Below are 14,258 nucleotides of genomic sequence, written 5' to 3'. Positions count from 1 at the left end.
CTCTTCAACAGTCATGTTCATCTCCCTTATAATGTAGTTATGTAACTATGTTATTTGTTATGGAACCGTGCTGGCATCATGAAGGATGCCTTAGAAAGGTAAGGGTTGAGGTACAGGGACTAGTTAAGGAGCAATATAATAGTAACAGTAAAAAAGCACGAGCCATACGTTACACAAATGAAATTACAGTAGTACTCTAAAAGCTTCTAGATTAAGTACCCTCAATTTCCCATTAAAGGGTAAAGAACGTTGCTAACTGATATTAAGAATCCACATTCTCTCAAACTTTGTTTCATAGCTACATGAAAAAATTGTCATTGACTTTTGTGAAATGGTAAGAGAGCTAAGTGATGAATATGGTAGGCAAAAAGACTGCAGCGCACCATGATACGAGCAACACATGAGGGGGGTTGAAGGTTTGCAAGTTGAGAGGAAAGAAAGGAAAAGCAAGATGTCCCATCTGAGACGCCCCTGTGTGTTTTCCGTGAAGCATGGCTCTGAAGATAAAGAGCAGCCCGACTTCTCCTTTAATTGTTGTTCAAAGGGACAGTGAGATGCAAGGGGAGCAGAGAGGCAGTCAGCTGAAAACAGGACTGTGCGAAGTGAAGACAGTACAAGTTCTATAGCAGGGCCGGCAAACTTTTTCTTAAAGGGGCATATAGTAGGCTTGCTATCTATAAAGTCTTTGCTTTCCTGAACTCCACTGTTGTAGTAGAAAAGTAGTCATGAAAACAAATAATGAGTGAGGTAGCTGTGTTCTAGTAAAACTTTATTTACAAAACATATGGCTAGGTCATAATTTGTTGATGCCCTGTTCTAAAGCAGTCCTCAAAAGTTTAATGTAGGTATAAATCACAAAAGAATCTGATTAAAATGCAGATAGCGATTCAGTAGGTCTGCAGTAGAGTAAGTAATCTGTATTTCTAATAAGCCCCCAGATTTTACTCACTACTTGTCCGTACTGTGATTAGGTTCCAGAGGACAAAGAAAGTACAAGTATTTTATAAAAAATGTGTAATATATGGTGGTCCTATAATCATTTGGTCCTTAAGCATCACTTAAGTGAATTTTAATGGATATATATACAGACATACACATACACTCACACACACACACACACACACACACACAATGTTGTTCCAGAAAGAACCAATTGAACATTAAGTGTTCTTGGGGAAGAATTTTATAAAACAGAATTCATATGGATTACTACTTTATCGTAAGTTCACTGAGCTGTTCTCTTCAGAAACCCAGACTAGTAACATTTATAAACCTCTAACATAATCAAACCATATTCCCATTTACATTTTCATATGCTACCTTGTTTCCTTGATAGTTAAATCTCATTCTTGTAACTCTTGAATTGCCACCAGATCGAAAACAGGTTATTTGTTGAGAATGGCCCCATTCAAACATTCTGACACTTCCATCTTGAGCTCCTGTCAGATCTGCAAAAAGGACAAATATTGTCAATTTATTACAGGAATCTTTGGTAAGTTAATTTGTGAATCCAATGTGCAAACCTTTATGACAGAGACACCTATGAAATAAATCACAGTCAATTGTTATGAAATTTCAATTGAATATTTTGAATCTTAAAAACAGTTTTATGATGACTTTCATTTGACTAAACACTACATGGCAGAAGCAATTAAATCAGACCTCTAAGGATTTTATTCCTTTTGAAATTATCTCAAAGAGGTTTTAACAGCCTTTAATAAATACTTTGTACAATAACCAGTTAACAAATCCTTGGGTGTACAAATGAGTCATTTCTTATCAGTCATACTATTAATGTTTAAATGTATACATTTTCTGTGGGAAAAAAAAGATTATAGGAAGTCTTGAACGTCATGCATGGTAAAGAAAGATATCACTTCTAATACTTATTCTGATTGACCGGATAGCTCAAATATATGTTGTATGTTTCACTGAGGAATATGAATAAGCTAAATAACTATTAATTCTTTACTTTGCCAATTCCTAATTTGGTGATACTAGGACCTATTTAATCTCCCTGAGCCTATTTCATATTGTCCTGTAAAAGGGGAATAATGATATATAATTTAATGGACAGCTGTTAGAAGGAAATGAGATAAACCATATACATCATTTAGAAATATGCCTAACATGTAGGACTCAATTTATGTTAAGTATAATTATCAGTGGTAAGGTGGTATCCAATGTAGTAAAAACACTGATTAATTTTTAGATTATTTTATACCTTTAGTATAAGTAACAAAAGTTACTCTCTTCATTTTAAATATAAACCCTTGAATCCTTTTGTTAGATATGGCATATAATTTGGAAAACAGGTGCTTGTGGCACTTAGAACAGTGAAGAAGAAAAGGACACTGGTTTTGTCAACTGTATGTTATCAGAGTATCCCTCATAAAAAAAAGTAGTAAAATTTTTTTATATGTTAAATTGAAGGGACATGAATACCTCTTAATTAACATGCACTATGCTTATTACTATAACTGAAATAATTAACTGAAAATAACATATCCTGCCTGAGTGTATAAGAACTTACGACTAACCATTTCCTATGCTTACTATTAATTAGTGTATCTGATAAAAGGCAAATGGACAAAATATTAATAAAATACAAACTGATTATGATGAGGCAATAAGTGACCACAATATCATTCTAATTTACTTAATAAAATATGGGAGTGATCCTATTAAAATAATAACCAGTAATGTTCAAAAATAAAATGTGCTAACTTAGAAATACGCAGTCAAAATGGTAAAAATTTACTGCATCAAGTTAGCCTTCTCTATTAATTCCAGAAAATATCTTTTTCTATTTTTATCTAATTTTGAAATGAAGATTTTATTTACTAGCACACATTCTCTACAAGAAAAGTAAAATACTTGACTATCTTTCAATTGAAACTAAAAGCTTCCTTTAAACTGCTTAGAACACTGGCTAATTATGATCAACTTACAGTACGGAAGAGTTGGATGAGAAGTCATTCTTCTGACATTATTAATGGCTTTCTTAATCATCTGTTAAGAAAGAAAAATTGTTCTTCTATAGTTATGCCAGAAAGTAGTATTAAAGATACAAACTGTGACAGGAAATTCGAATAACATTTATTTATTTATTTTTATGTGATTCCATAACTACCATTATGGGTGCTAAAAATACCAAGCACGGTTAGCAGAAATTAAACTTAATAGCTCAGCTCTCTTACATTTAAGTATACATACATTTTCTGCATCACTGACAAGGCTCTAAGAACAAATTCACCTTGAGAATTTACTCTTACCCCCTTTCTTGCCAATTCTTTTCTGATCCCATTAAATTTATTGGAATAATCCTGAATAGTATAAGGTTAAAAAGACAGGCAGAAGCATGTGAAAAAAAAAAAGAGGTAAACAGAAATTGTATAAATTTTTAATTGCTAGTTTGGAATTGTTTAGCTATCCATTTTTAAGTCATGCTTTGAATGATTTAAGTAGCCTGTCAAATAAGAATAAATATGCAAAATTAAAGGGATAATTTTAATTAATAGAACAATTCCTATTTATATAGCACCATAAGTATAATTATATGCTATCCTAGGTTTGTAGCATCAGTCTTGAGTAGATTTTTTTGTTGTCTTGTGAATTTTAAACTTCGCATTACACTGAAGTTGCGAGTAAAGTGGGGATTTGGTAGGGAGGGAAGAGAGCAGGACAGCACAAATAGTGAAGGACAAAAACACTGAAAGGTGTTTATGGTTGTAATTATATTCCCAAAGCAGAAGTTGGTCATGACAACTATTCTTTTTTGTTCGAATTTGTAATTGAATAAATCAGTAAAGAAAATATTTTATTAATCCTCCACAAAAAAAGAAAACTTGCTGAATGTTTCTTTTGTTTAGTAAATTTCGTGTTGAAATCTCATGTTCCTTTTAATTAAGAAATGCTTAAATACTCCTGTTCTTTTTCCTTCGACTAAAGTATCCAAGAAAAACCCTAAGTAAAAAAATACATAAATAGAGGTTTAAAAAATCTCTCAGAGCATGTACAGAACATTATAAAGGAAATAAATTGTTACTTATTTTAGAAGATCCATATAAAAAACAACCATTGTATTATACTGGGTCTTTTACTTAATGAAATGGGGCTCGTTCAGCTCATTATGCTTACAAATCACGATCATCTCCATTAAAAACATGTCCTTATAAGATGCAGACAGAAAGAAAATTCAGTCCTAACAGGAATGACAAAGGTAAATTTCTGTATTATAATGCTTTGGAGTATAAACAAGTATTTTCTGAGCACTGACTATATGTTAAACACTATTCTGGTTAGAGATCATCAGTGTCTAAGGGAGGCATAATGTAATCTCTCAGGGAACTTACACCATTAAAAAAGACAACGAAAGAAAAGGCTGCTGGGGTGACTCAATGTCCTAAACATCTGACTCTTGATCTTGGCTCAGGTCGTGATCGCACAGTTCCTTTGTTCGAGCCCCACGTCAGGCTATGCACTGACACAGCGGAACCTGCTTGGGATTCTCTGTCTTCTTCTCCCCCCCCCCTCTGCCTCTCCCCTGTTCACATGCTCATTCTCAAACTAAATAAATAAACGTTACCCAAAAAAGACAACTAAATAATAAACAGATAATATCAAAACTGATAAAGGCCATAAATATGATAAAATGGGATAATATGATACTGAGTGACTACAGGGAGGGGAGAGAGGAGCAGATGCTGTCACTAAGGAAGCAAGGGAAATTTCTGGGAATGTGAGTTGAGATCTGAAAGGTCAAAAAGAAAAAAAGAGTATTTGAAGCAGCAAGCATGGCAAAGGCTGTGGACAGGGCAGTGCACTTCATGCTTCCAGAGATGGAGACAAGGCCACTGTAAGCAGAGCAAAGTGAATCAGGTATAGAGTGAACAGAGGACGAGGCTGCAGAAACTGGCAGGGGTCGAATCACACAGGACCTTAGCGCCATGTTAGGGACTTGTTTTTTTAAAGCTGTACCAGGAAATTTGAAAGTTTTAAACACCGGAGTAAGAGAGCATGTGACTCTTAATCTCTGGGTCATGAGTTCAAACCCCACAATAGGGATGGAGCCTACTTAAAAATCAATCAAACAAGTAAAATAAACAGTGGAGTGACAACCTAAATGATGCTTAGGAAACACCAACTCTGGCCGCTATATACAGAACAGAGGGAGAAAGTATGGAATCAGAGACCAGCAAGAAATCTGTTACAGGAAAAGCTGTAATACATTGTCTGAAACTGGAGTTGGAAAAATGGTCTTTTATGTCTATATTTTGTATATTCTCTTTAAGTTTCCCTTTAAAAGATGGTAATATCAGTAAGTTTTATAATTAATGTATTTTAATATATCTGTCAGTTGAAACAAATGAACTATAAATGACCAAGTCATTTGAGTTGAATAATTACTATATTGCTTTTCAAATTCTTCAATACTTAAAACACTCCTACCTGAAATCCACGAGCTAAGAGGAACAGAAGACTTTAATATAATAAGCTCTACCACAGATTTGAGATAATGACCTAAGTTAAATCACTAGACCTTCTTGGAACTCAACCTTCATCTAAAAAATGGTAAGCAGGAGTAGTTATAACAGCCATCTCAACAGATACCTCAAAGAATAAAAGGGTTATATGACAAAAAATAAGGTTATATGACTGACAGAACTACATGAATATAAAACACTGTCAGGTATTATTAAAGATGATTAAGCCTTTACTTAAATAATTACCCTTAGTAAAAAAGTTTGGTGGGGGAGGCCAAGGAAAGAATACTGTAGGAATTAGGAAACTGAAAATAACCTCACCCCCAGAGAGCCACTGAAAGAATTACTGGTGCTGGGTTTCTCTGACTCTATGTATCATTAAGTATTAATAAAAGAATCTCATGGAGGTTTACACATGGATCACATCTTACTCAGGGCTCAAGAAAATCCTCAGACAAAATATAAACAAATTACTGTGGCTATGTTCCAATAAAACTTTACTTATAGACAATGAAATCTAATTTCATATCATTTTTATGTGTCACAAAATACCACTCTTCTTTTGACTCTTCCTGTAGCACTGAAAAATGTAAACACTATCCTTAAGCAGGCTGTCTATACAGAAACAGCTGGTAAGCAGGATTTGACCCAGGGGCATCTGGGGGACTCAGTCGGTTAAGCCACCGACTTCGGCTCAGGTCATGATCTCGCAGTTTGTGACTTCGAGCCCCACATCGGGCTCTGTGCTGACACCTCAGAGCCTGGAGCCTACTTCGGATTCTGTGTCTCCCCCTCTGTGTACCCGTCCCCTGCGTCTCTCTGTCTCTCAATAAAAAATAAATGTTTAAAAAAAGTTTTTAAAAAATGTTGAAAAAAAATGTTGAAAAAAAAAAAGCAGGATTTGACCCTAGATCTTAGCTTGCTGAGGCTGATGTGTACCAATAAGTTCCAAATAATTACATAAAACGCAACTCCTTGTATTTTAAATTATTTATTTAAAATCATTTTATCTTTTTCAAGAGGAAACATGTTGTTCTTCATAATCAAAATTTATAATTTCCAGTAATTATGACTTACTAAAAAGTTGGGAATTTTTCAAAAATATGTTTAGATCACCCCTACTCCATTAAGCTAGAGGGGAAAAAAGGACATTTATGCACTACATTTTTAACTTGACGTACCACAGAGGCTCCTCTGCCGGTCTGTGTACTTCCAAGCCATGGCATATTGATCGGAGTGCCGGGATTGCTGTGTGTATATGGGGTTGTACCTTGCACAGCTGTTAAATCATCCCGAGCATGTATAACCAAGAAATCTTCTGATCTACAAAAGAATGTCAACCGGAATGAAAGCAATCCCATCAGTTCTTCATTTCTTCTGTTATACATGAAAGCTCTAATATATGATTTTCTATTTCCCTCCAAAATTAATTTTCTTCAGCTCTTAACCCCCAACTCAAAGACAGTAACTTCATATGTGAACAATTTTAGGTCCTCTCACTTTATTCTCTTCTAACTCTCAATTCCTTTCTTTAAAGTTCCTGCCACCCCCTTTGCACTCTTTTGCATATTGGCAACCATTGTATTTACAATCTAGGAATATTACTCTAAATATCTTTTGAAAGTTACAGTCCTGTGGATATCATCATTTTTAACACAATGTTACTGAATAAAAACAAAGTATAAAAGTACCCTTTGTTTTCCATTTCAGTATCATCATCTACCCAAGTATAGATCTGTGTAGCCAGAATTCCAGAAACATCCAGCTCTTGAACATCATGGCTTGAAGCAATTGCTATGCAGTTTCTATTTGCCTGAAAAACAAATCATATGGTAACTTTTAAATAAAAAAGCATGCATATGCGCTACTTCTGAAAATGGAAACTACAAAATAGCCCCTAGAAATGGTAACTTTAAGATACAGAAAAGATAGCATTTTCACCAACGACTCTATAAAATTAATTCTAATAATTAAATCTTGAGTGTAATAATTTTCAGCTTGATCTTGGAGATATGTTTATGTTCAAAGAATTCAAGAGCATCTAACAGAAAGCCTCCTCTACATGGTAACACATATACTACTTTATTTCTTCTCCCATCATTGTCTTTCCAGTTTGCTAGTATGGTACAATCTCCCCAAGGTTTTGACACAGTTCAGAAATTTGAAGGAGCTGTTGAAAAAAGACAGAAGCTCTAGAAGGTAGAAAAAGGTGAGGGAAATAAGGAACATCACACTAAAATAATGGTGCATTATTCAAATAAGGTAGTAACACTTTCACTTAAAGCTTTTCAGTCCTAGACAAGAAAAACACAATTTGAGAAATGGTCACAAAGAAGAGATGCAGGGAGTAGAAAAAGAGTGGGGACGTATGCCAGAATAAATCATAAATTAAATGCTGGTGAGATTAAATGACCTAAAATTTTAACCATCTATGAACTGAAAATATACACTTCTAAAAGAGAAAATGAAAGGATACTGACAGCAAAGAGAAAACGAGGTTAATATTTCCACTATGTAAAATGCTAATACAAACTAAAACAAAAAAAATGAATATCCCAGACATGAATGGATAAGGAATTCTCCACGGGTCCCTCCATTTCTCCATCTTTTCTGAGCGACTTACTGACTGCTATTTGTTCTGGAGGATGGCTACATACCTACAGTGTCTCTCTCCAGATCAAAGGGCAGGTATATGTAATGTTCATTAGAGAGATTTAGGTTTCCTAAACTCAATGTTCCTTTCCTTACCATACAACCCATTCTGTGCAGTTATCATTTGACCTTCTCCCTGCCACTCTGTGGTAATTTGAACACAGGGAACCAGAGCATAAATGCTAATATTCCTGGATACTACTTCTGCTATTAGTAATAAACTGTAATGGTCTGTGGTCCAAGAGTCTGTGTCTTACAGCATTCGTTAAACTGAAAAGCTAACTTGCTAGCTTGAATGCGGGGAAAAAATGACACAGATAATTCACAACTAAATAAATGGGAAAAAGTTCAATCTCATCAACATTTTAAAATAATGCAATTTAAAGCAAAAGGTATTGTTTCTCAACTACAAATTTAGCAAGATGTAAAACAATAATAAATCAGGAGAAATAAAAATTAAACAGATACCCTATTCTTATATAGTGGAACATAGATTTTATATATGTGGATGATTGTTCATTTTTTGTTACTTATATACATCCAAAAAAAAAAAAAGAGGCTGTAATATATCATATTACATAGATATTAGAACTGAGAACTGCCTAGCTAAGGGGCTGTTTCCAAACTTGCTTGTCTTCAACAGAATCAGTCACTGTTTGGGGGTGTGTAGAAGAGAGAAACGAGACAAAAGACACAGGGAAAGATGAGGGCAGAATGACAAAGGAACTACCTAGGAGAAATAGAAAGAAAGACACAGAATAGGATGATGGAGAAACAACTGGTGAAATGATTAATGAAGGGGTAATGCCATAGAATATTTACCTAAATAATATTTAAAACTTATTTTAAAATTAGGAATACTTGAAAAAGAAGATATACATACTTAAGTATATATATTTGTGTGTGTTGTGCGCGTGTGTATAAATAAAACTGTGCAGTAAAGCATTTAGGTAAAAGAAAAGAAGAAAATGATTAATTTTTGACCTACATTACTGTATATCTAGGGTTATATCTCTTCAATAAGTAGCTTACAGACACTTTTGAGGAAGATGTTGAGTAGAAAACTAAGGAATGTAAAAGAAACACTAGTTAGGCAGCTACTACGGTTGTAAGTCAAAGAGAGAGAATTTCTGTAAGTCATATAAAAGCTCAAATTTGATCTAATATTAGTAATCACATTCAACATATTCATATAAGGAAAATAAAAAATCTTTTCTTTGGATTAAATGCTGTAATGTGTTATAAAATTCTCAAGGCTACTGCATATATAAATACTTGATATTCTCTCTGTGTAGTAATTAAACATTATTTTATCTCCTACATATGCAATATATAATTATCAAACAATATAATCATTTTATAAAATAAAATAACTTATTCAGATTGCAATTTAGGCAATGGGAAGTAGCTTTCAGACAGAAAAATACTAATACTGAATAAACTGACAAAACGGGACTTTCTTCAACCATGAATACTTAGTCATCAAAGAAAAAAAGTCTATCTACTTACTTTATTAACAGCAAAGGCAGTAATGATATCAGATTCCTTGTGAATAATCCTTGCTTTACCTCCAGGATATCCCAAGTCTGCTTCTATCTAAACAGAAGGAAATAGAACATAAAAATATAGTAATTTTAATCACAGGAAAAATAATATATGCAAATCTGTCATTTAATACTTGCATAAATTAAAGAAACTTTTTAAATACTTCATATATAAAGGTATTGTTTTACATGCTACTCATCCCTAAAATAAAACTCATGTGAATGGGGAAATTTAAACTTTTTCAAGCTTGCCTTTTCATATATAAAAAGACAGATGATACAAAATACAACTTAATTGCTCACGTTCCCAATAAGTTAACTGCAATGAATTAACTTTAAAGGATCAAGACATTCTAATCATTAAAACAAGATTTGTTTACCCTATTTCTTAGTATTATAATCTTTTGATAAATATTAGGTCAGAAAGTAAATATTTTTATATGTTTTGCACGTCTTAGAAGATCACTGTTGTATATTTATCTTTTCTTTTTTTTTTAGAACAACCTTTTAAAAATATAAGTACCATTCTTAGTGTACTGCCTGTAAAAAACAGGTCAAATATGGCCAGCTTACTGAATCCTGGTCTAAAACGGCTTTTATTTATAAAAACAAACAAACAAACAAACAAACAAACAAACAACCTGAAACCCTGAAAGGCACAGTAATTTCCCCAGGGTCAGTAAGTCATTTTAGGTCAGTAGTCATTTTAATAGCTGAATAAACCATAATTCAATGTACTTTAGATGAGGGAACTAATCTGACCTTTAGCTTACCCCAAAGAAGGTATATACAAGGCCTTTGAACTCAGAAGAGAATACTGTATAAATCAGTATTTACTAAAATAAACAGAGGTAAAAAGAGAAGGCAATTATTAAGAATTAAAAATGTTAATACAGGATAGTGTTTCATCTTATTTTATATCCCTAACCTTCATTCTTTAAGATGAATTAGTATAAAATGGTTCACAACTCATTGAGAAGTGCGGACGTTATTAATCTAAAATAAGAATATAACAAATTTAATTCCTGCAAAGTTTAGATAAAAACATCACCAATGCCTGTCCAGTGTTTCACCAACAGAACTGAGTAGAATTAGCAGTATTTTTTAAATGGCAAATATAAAAGACTGTTGAATTGCAAAGGTGAGACGCCTAAGATAAAAACTCAAATAATCCTATGCCAACTAAACTCCTGGTCACTAGATGTAATGATGTCAAAGATGTTCGAATCTAAAATACAATCTGATAACAAACCAAAGATTTTCAGTGTTTGCCAAACATTTTGGTTGATTTGGGGTCAACCTCTTTTCTAACAAAAATCTTATCTCAAATTCTGTAATTTTATGACAAAATCCCAACTTAGTGACCTATCTATGATATCTGGTATCTAAAGTATACTGAGTGTCAGGACGCCTGAATGGATCAGTTGGTTAAGCATCCGGCCTCAGCTTAGGGCGTGATCTCACGATTCGTGAGTTCGGCCCTGCGTTGGGCTCTGGGCTGACTGCTCAGAGCCTGGAGCCTGCTTCAGATTCTGTGTCTCCCTCTGTCTGCCCCTCTGCTGCTTGCACTCTGTCTCTTGCAATATCTCAAAAATAAATAAGCATTTAAAAAAACTAAAAAAATAAAGTATACTAAGTGTCTACTACTAGATTTTGAAGAAATTGGAAAGAGAGACAAATGATGTTTGCAGGCAGTGGAGGAGTATGTTATGTGCTGGTAACCGGTGGGTGGGGGGAAACATACTAGTTTTAGCTGCAGAGCTTTTTCCAACTTTACCTGATGGGGGAAAAGGCTCCTGCAGGCATAAACTTAAAAAGCTTCTTCAATGTGAAAATACATGCCTGTCCTCTCAAAATCTTTATTTAATAAAACATTATTTCTTAATATTGTGGTCCCAAGATCACCTGCTTTAAAATCAAGTGGAGGGAGAGGGAAGGAATGGTATTTAGCATCTCAAAAACTTACGTATTTAATTTAGAAAACAATGACAAGTGGTTGGAGATTGAATACCAGGCAGGATTCAGTTTGCAAAGAGTCTTAAAAGCCACAATGAAGAGTTCAGATTTTATTTTGGAGCTAGGAAGACACTGCAGGGTTTAGACAGTTCTGCAAGTTGTGAGGTAAAGTATAAAGGGTGTGAGAATGGTTGCCAGAAAACAGTCAACAGGCTACTTTAGTTGCTGAAGAGGTAAAGGTGGGTTTAATTAGGGTAGTAGCAATGGTGGTAGTGATAGTTGGTTGGAATTAGGGTAAATTTTGCTAATGGAATGAAATTATAGTAAGAGTAAAAAAAAAAAGCAAGTATAACTCCTAGTTTTCAGACCTAAAAACTGGGTAAGTGAAGGTACCATTTAATGAGACAAAAGTGAAGGAAAAGTAAGGATTTAGATAAAGATGAGAAGATAGAAAATTCTACTCTTGACATTCAGGGTGAGGTAGCTATTAGATTAAGAAGTCAAGTCCAGAGTTCAGGAAATGACTGGACTAGAGAGATTTAAGAGTTATCGGCCTATGGAGGATATTTAAACCATGAGATAAACCAAAGAGAAAGTAAAAATAGGGAATAGAAAATGTTACAGAACTAAGTCCTGGTATACCCCATGTTTCAAAAAAGGGGGAAAAAGGTCAATTCGAAATGAAAGTAGTTTTAGGAAAGAGGAATACTGACAGAATAAACAGACAGAACAAGAAACATTTTCCAAGTATGAATACTAAATAATCAAAGATGATGTTAACAGAAACCAAGTGAAGCAAGAGTTTTAAGAAGGTGGCTGTGGTCAACGGTATCAAAAGATACTGAAACACTGAATTAAAGGAAGACAGAACCAACTACTGAATTTAGCATAGTGGGAGTCAAGGGTGACTTTGACTAGTAACATCTCAGTGTAGTGGGCTGGAGATAACACTTAACTAGTTTAAAGAGACACATGGTTAATAGGGAGGTAAATCCATTGGGGAAGATTCACAGAGGCACTCAAATGAATTGATAATATTTTATTTCTTAAACTGGGTGGCTCCTCCAGGGAGTGTCTGCATCATTATTCTTTAAGTCTTCTATAATGACTTTATAGGAAAATTCATTTATAGAATTGCCTATATATATTCCTATATTGCCTATATATATATATTCCCTCATTATAATACTAAAATATCTGCCCAAGGAGGAGCACAAGATAGGGAAATTAAAGCAATGGGATAGTAGACCGATTCAAAGGTAGGTTTTTTGGTTTTTATTTGAAAGAAAGACAATAAAATATATTTGCTTATGTAGAGAGTAATCAGAGAGGTAAATATTTATTAATGAAGACAGAGGTGGGGGAGGAGGGATAACTACTGAAGCAAAGTCCTTGGGTAGGTTAAGAGCCCATACGATCAGCGTACAAATGGAAGATCTGGTTTTGGACAAAAGAGTGACAGTCTATCTACTGTTAGAGAAGTTAATGAAACATCTGCATTTGAAGAAGATTTGGTGGTGGAAAGATTAGTCTACATTCCCGATGACTGCATTTATTTTGATGACAGAACAAGGTCATCGGTGGCAAACAGTCAAGGAGGACTGGAAGTTTGAGGAAAGAGAGTAAAAGTGGGGAGAATGAAAAACAAAACAAAACAAAACAAGTACTACAGAGTAATTTATTTTGATCGTTGGGTAATTTGGGAATTGTGGCTATAAATTTTAAGTAAGGCAAACCCCCACTGTTTGTGCTTTTTCTTCATCCACGTTCAGCTCTTGAGGTGAAGATGTCACCAGCTAATCCCCAGGATGTGACCTTTACTATCCACTTGCTTGTATTCACTGACCTTTGTCCTATATTTTCTTCCTTAAGCTCTTCCTTCCAGCTTATCTCTTAACTGAGGCAAACAGAAGTCAACACTGCCCCTCTGGCAATAGCAACTGCCCTGACAAGACTGGCAGGCCAGTCTGAACTTAACCCCTGACTCCAGACTACACAGATGGACCATAGAGGGATCTCTAGAATGACCCATCACTACCTTTCCCTCATTATAATACTAAAATATCTGCCCAAGGAGGAGCACAAGCCTTATACAATATACAATGTGTGTATAGGCACGTTTCCTTAAGGCACATGTGTGACCTTATACCCGCCCCTACATAGGATGATAAGGCTTCTCTATCTAAATATTCATCCTAATCCCAAATAAAAGGAACCCATCCACTCTTGTGCCAGGAATCATGGCTTTGGAAGCCATTCCTCACAACCTCCTTATTTGCTGCTAATAAAGTTTTCTTTGTGCAAAAATGCAACCTGATGCAGTTTGTGACTCATCAAGGAGTGAACTCATGTTCTATTACAAAGGCACAGAGTAGACAGAGAGTTGCATGTAAAGAGGTTTGGGGATTTTCAAGGCAAATACACCATAGAGAGAATGGCACAAAAGGGTTGAGGATTTTTCAGAATGATGAATCATGAAATCTAAGGTGGGAAAGAAAGGAAGTGGAAACATGATATGCTCAAAACAGAGAACCTGTATGAGCTATGAACATAATTTAATTTGCTAAAGGCCATACAATATAAAACCAAAGTAAAAAAAAAAAATCACAATAAATACTAT

The 14,258-nt window shown here is 34.4% G+C and overlaps 1 protein-coding gene across 3 annotated transcripts in view; it reads right to left on the bottom strand.

Moving 5' to 3' along the window:
* Positions 1 to 14,258, bottom strand: part of DMXL1 (Dmx like 1) — a 132,766-nt gene that overhangs the window by 13,268 nt on the left and 105,240 nt on the right. For all 3 annotated transcript variants that reach the window (XM_049648429.1, XM_049648427.1, XM_049648428.1), the window contains 5 exons: positions 9,648 to 9,734; positions 7,178 to 7,299; positions 6,668 to 6,809; positions 2,952 to 3,012; positions 1,321 to 1,448 (listed from right to left, as the gene is read on the bottom strand). In XM_049648429.1, coding sequence (XP_049504386.1) covers positions 1,321 to 1,448; positions 2,952 to 3,012; positions 6,668 to 6,809; positions 7,178 to 7,299; positions 9,648 to 9,734 — 540 coding nt within the window. The remainder of the gene's footprint in view (positions 1 to 1,320; positions 1,449 to 2,951; positions 3,013 to 6,667; positions 6,810 to 7,177; positions 7,300 to 9,647; positions 9,735 to 14,258) is intronic.

The sequence above is a fragment of the Panthera uncia genome, assembly GCF_023721935.1.
Source record: "Panthera uncia isolate 11264 chromosome A1 unlocalized genomic scaffold, Puncia_PCG_1.0 HiC_scaffold_17, whole genome shotgun sequence".
Taxonomy (NCBI): Eukaryota; Metazoa; Chordata; class Mammalia; order Carnivora; family Felidae; genus Panthera; species Panthera uncia.
Note: the sequence above shows the minus strand (reverse complement) of the source record. Positions and strands in the feature narration are given on the sequence as shown.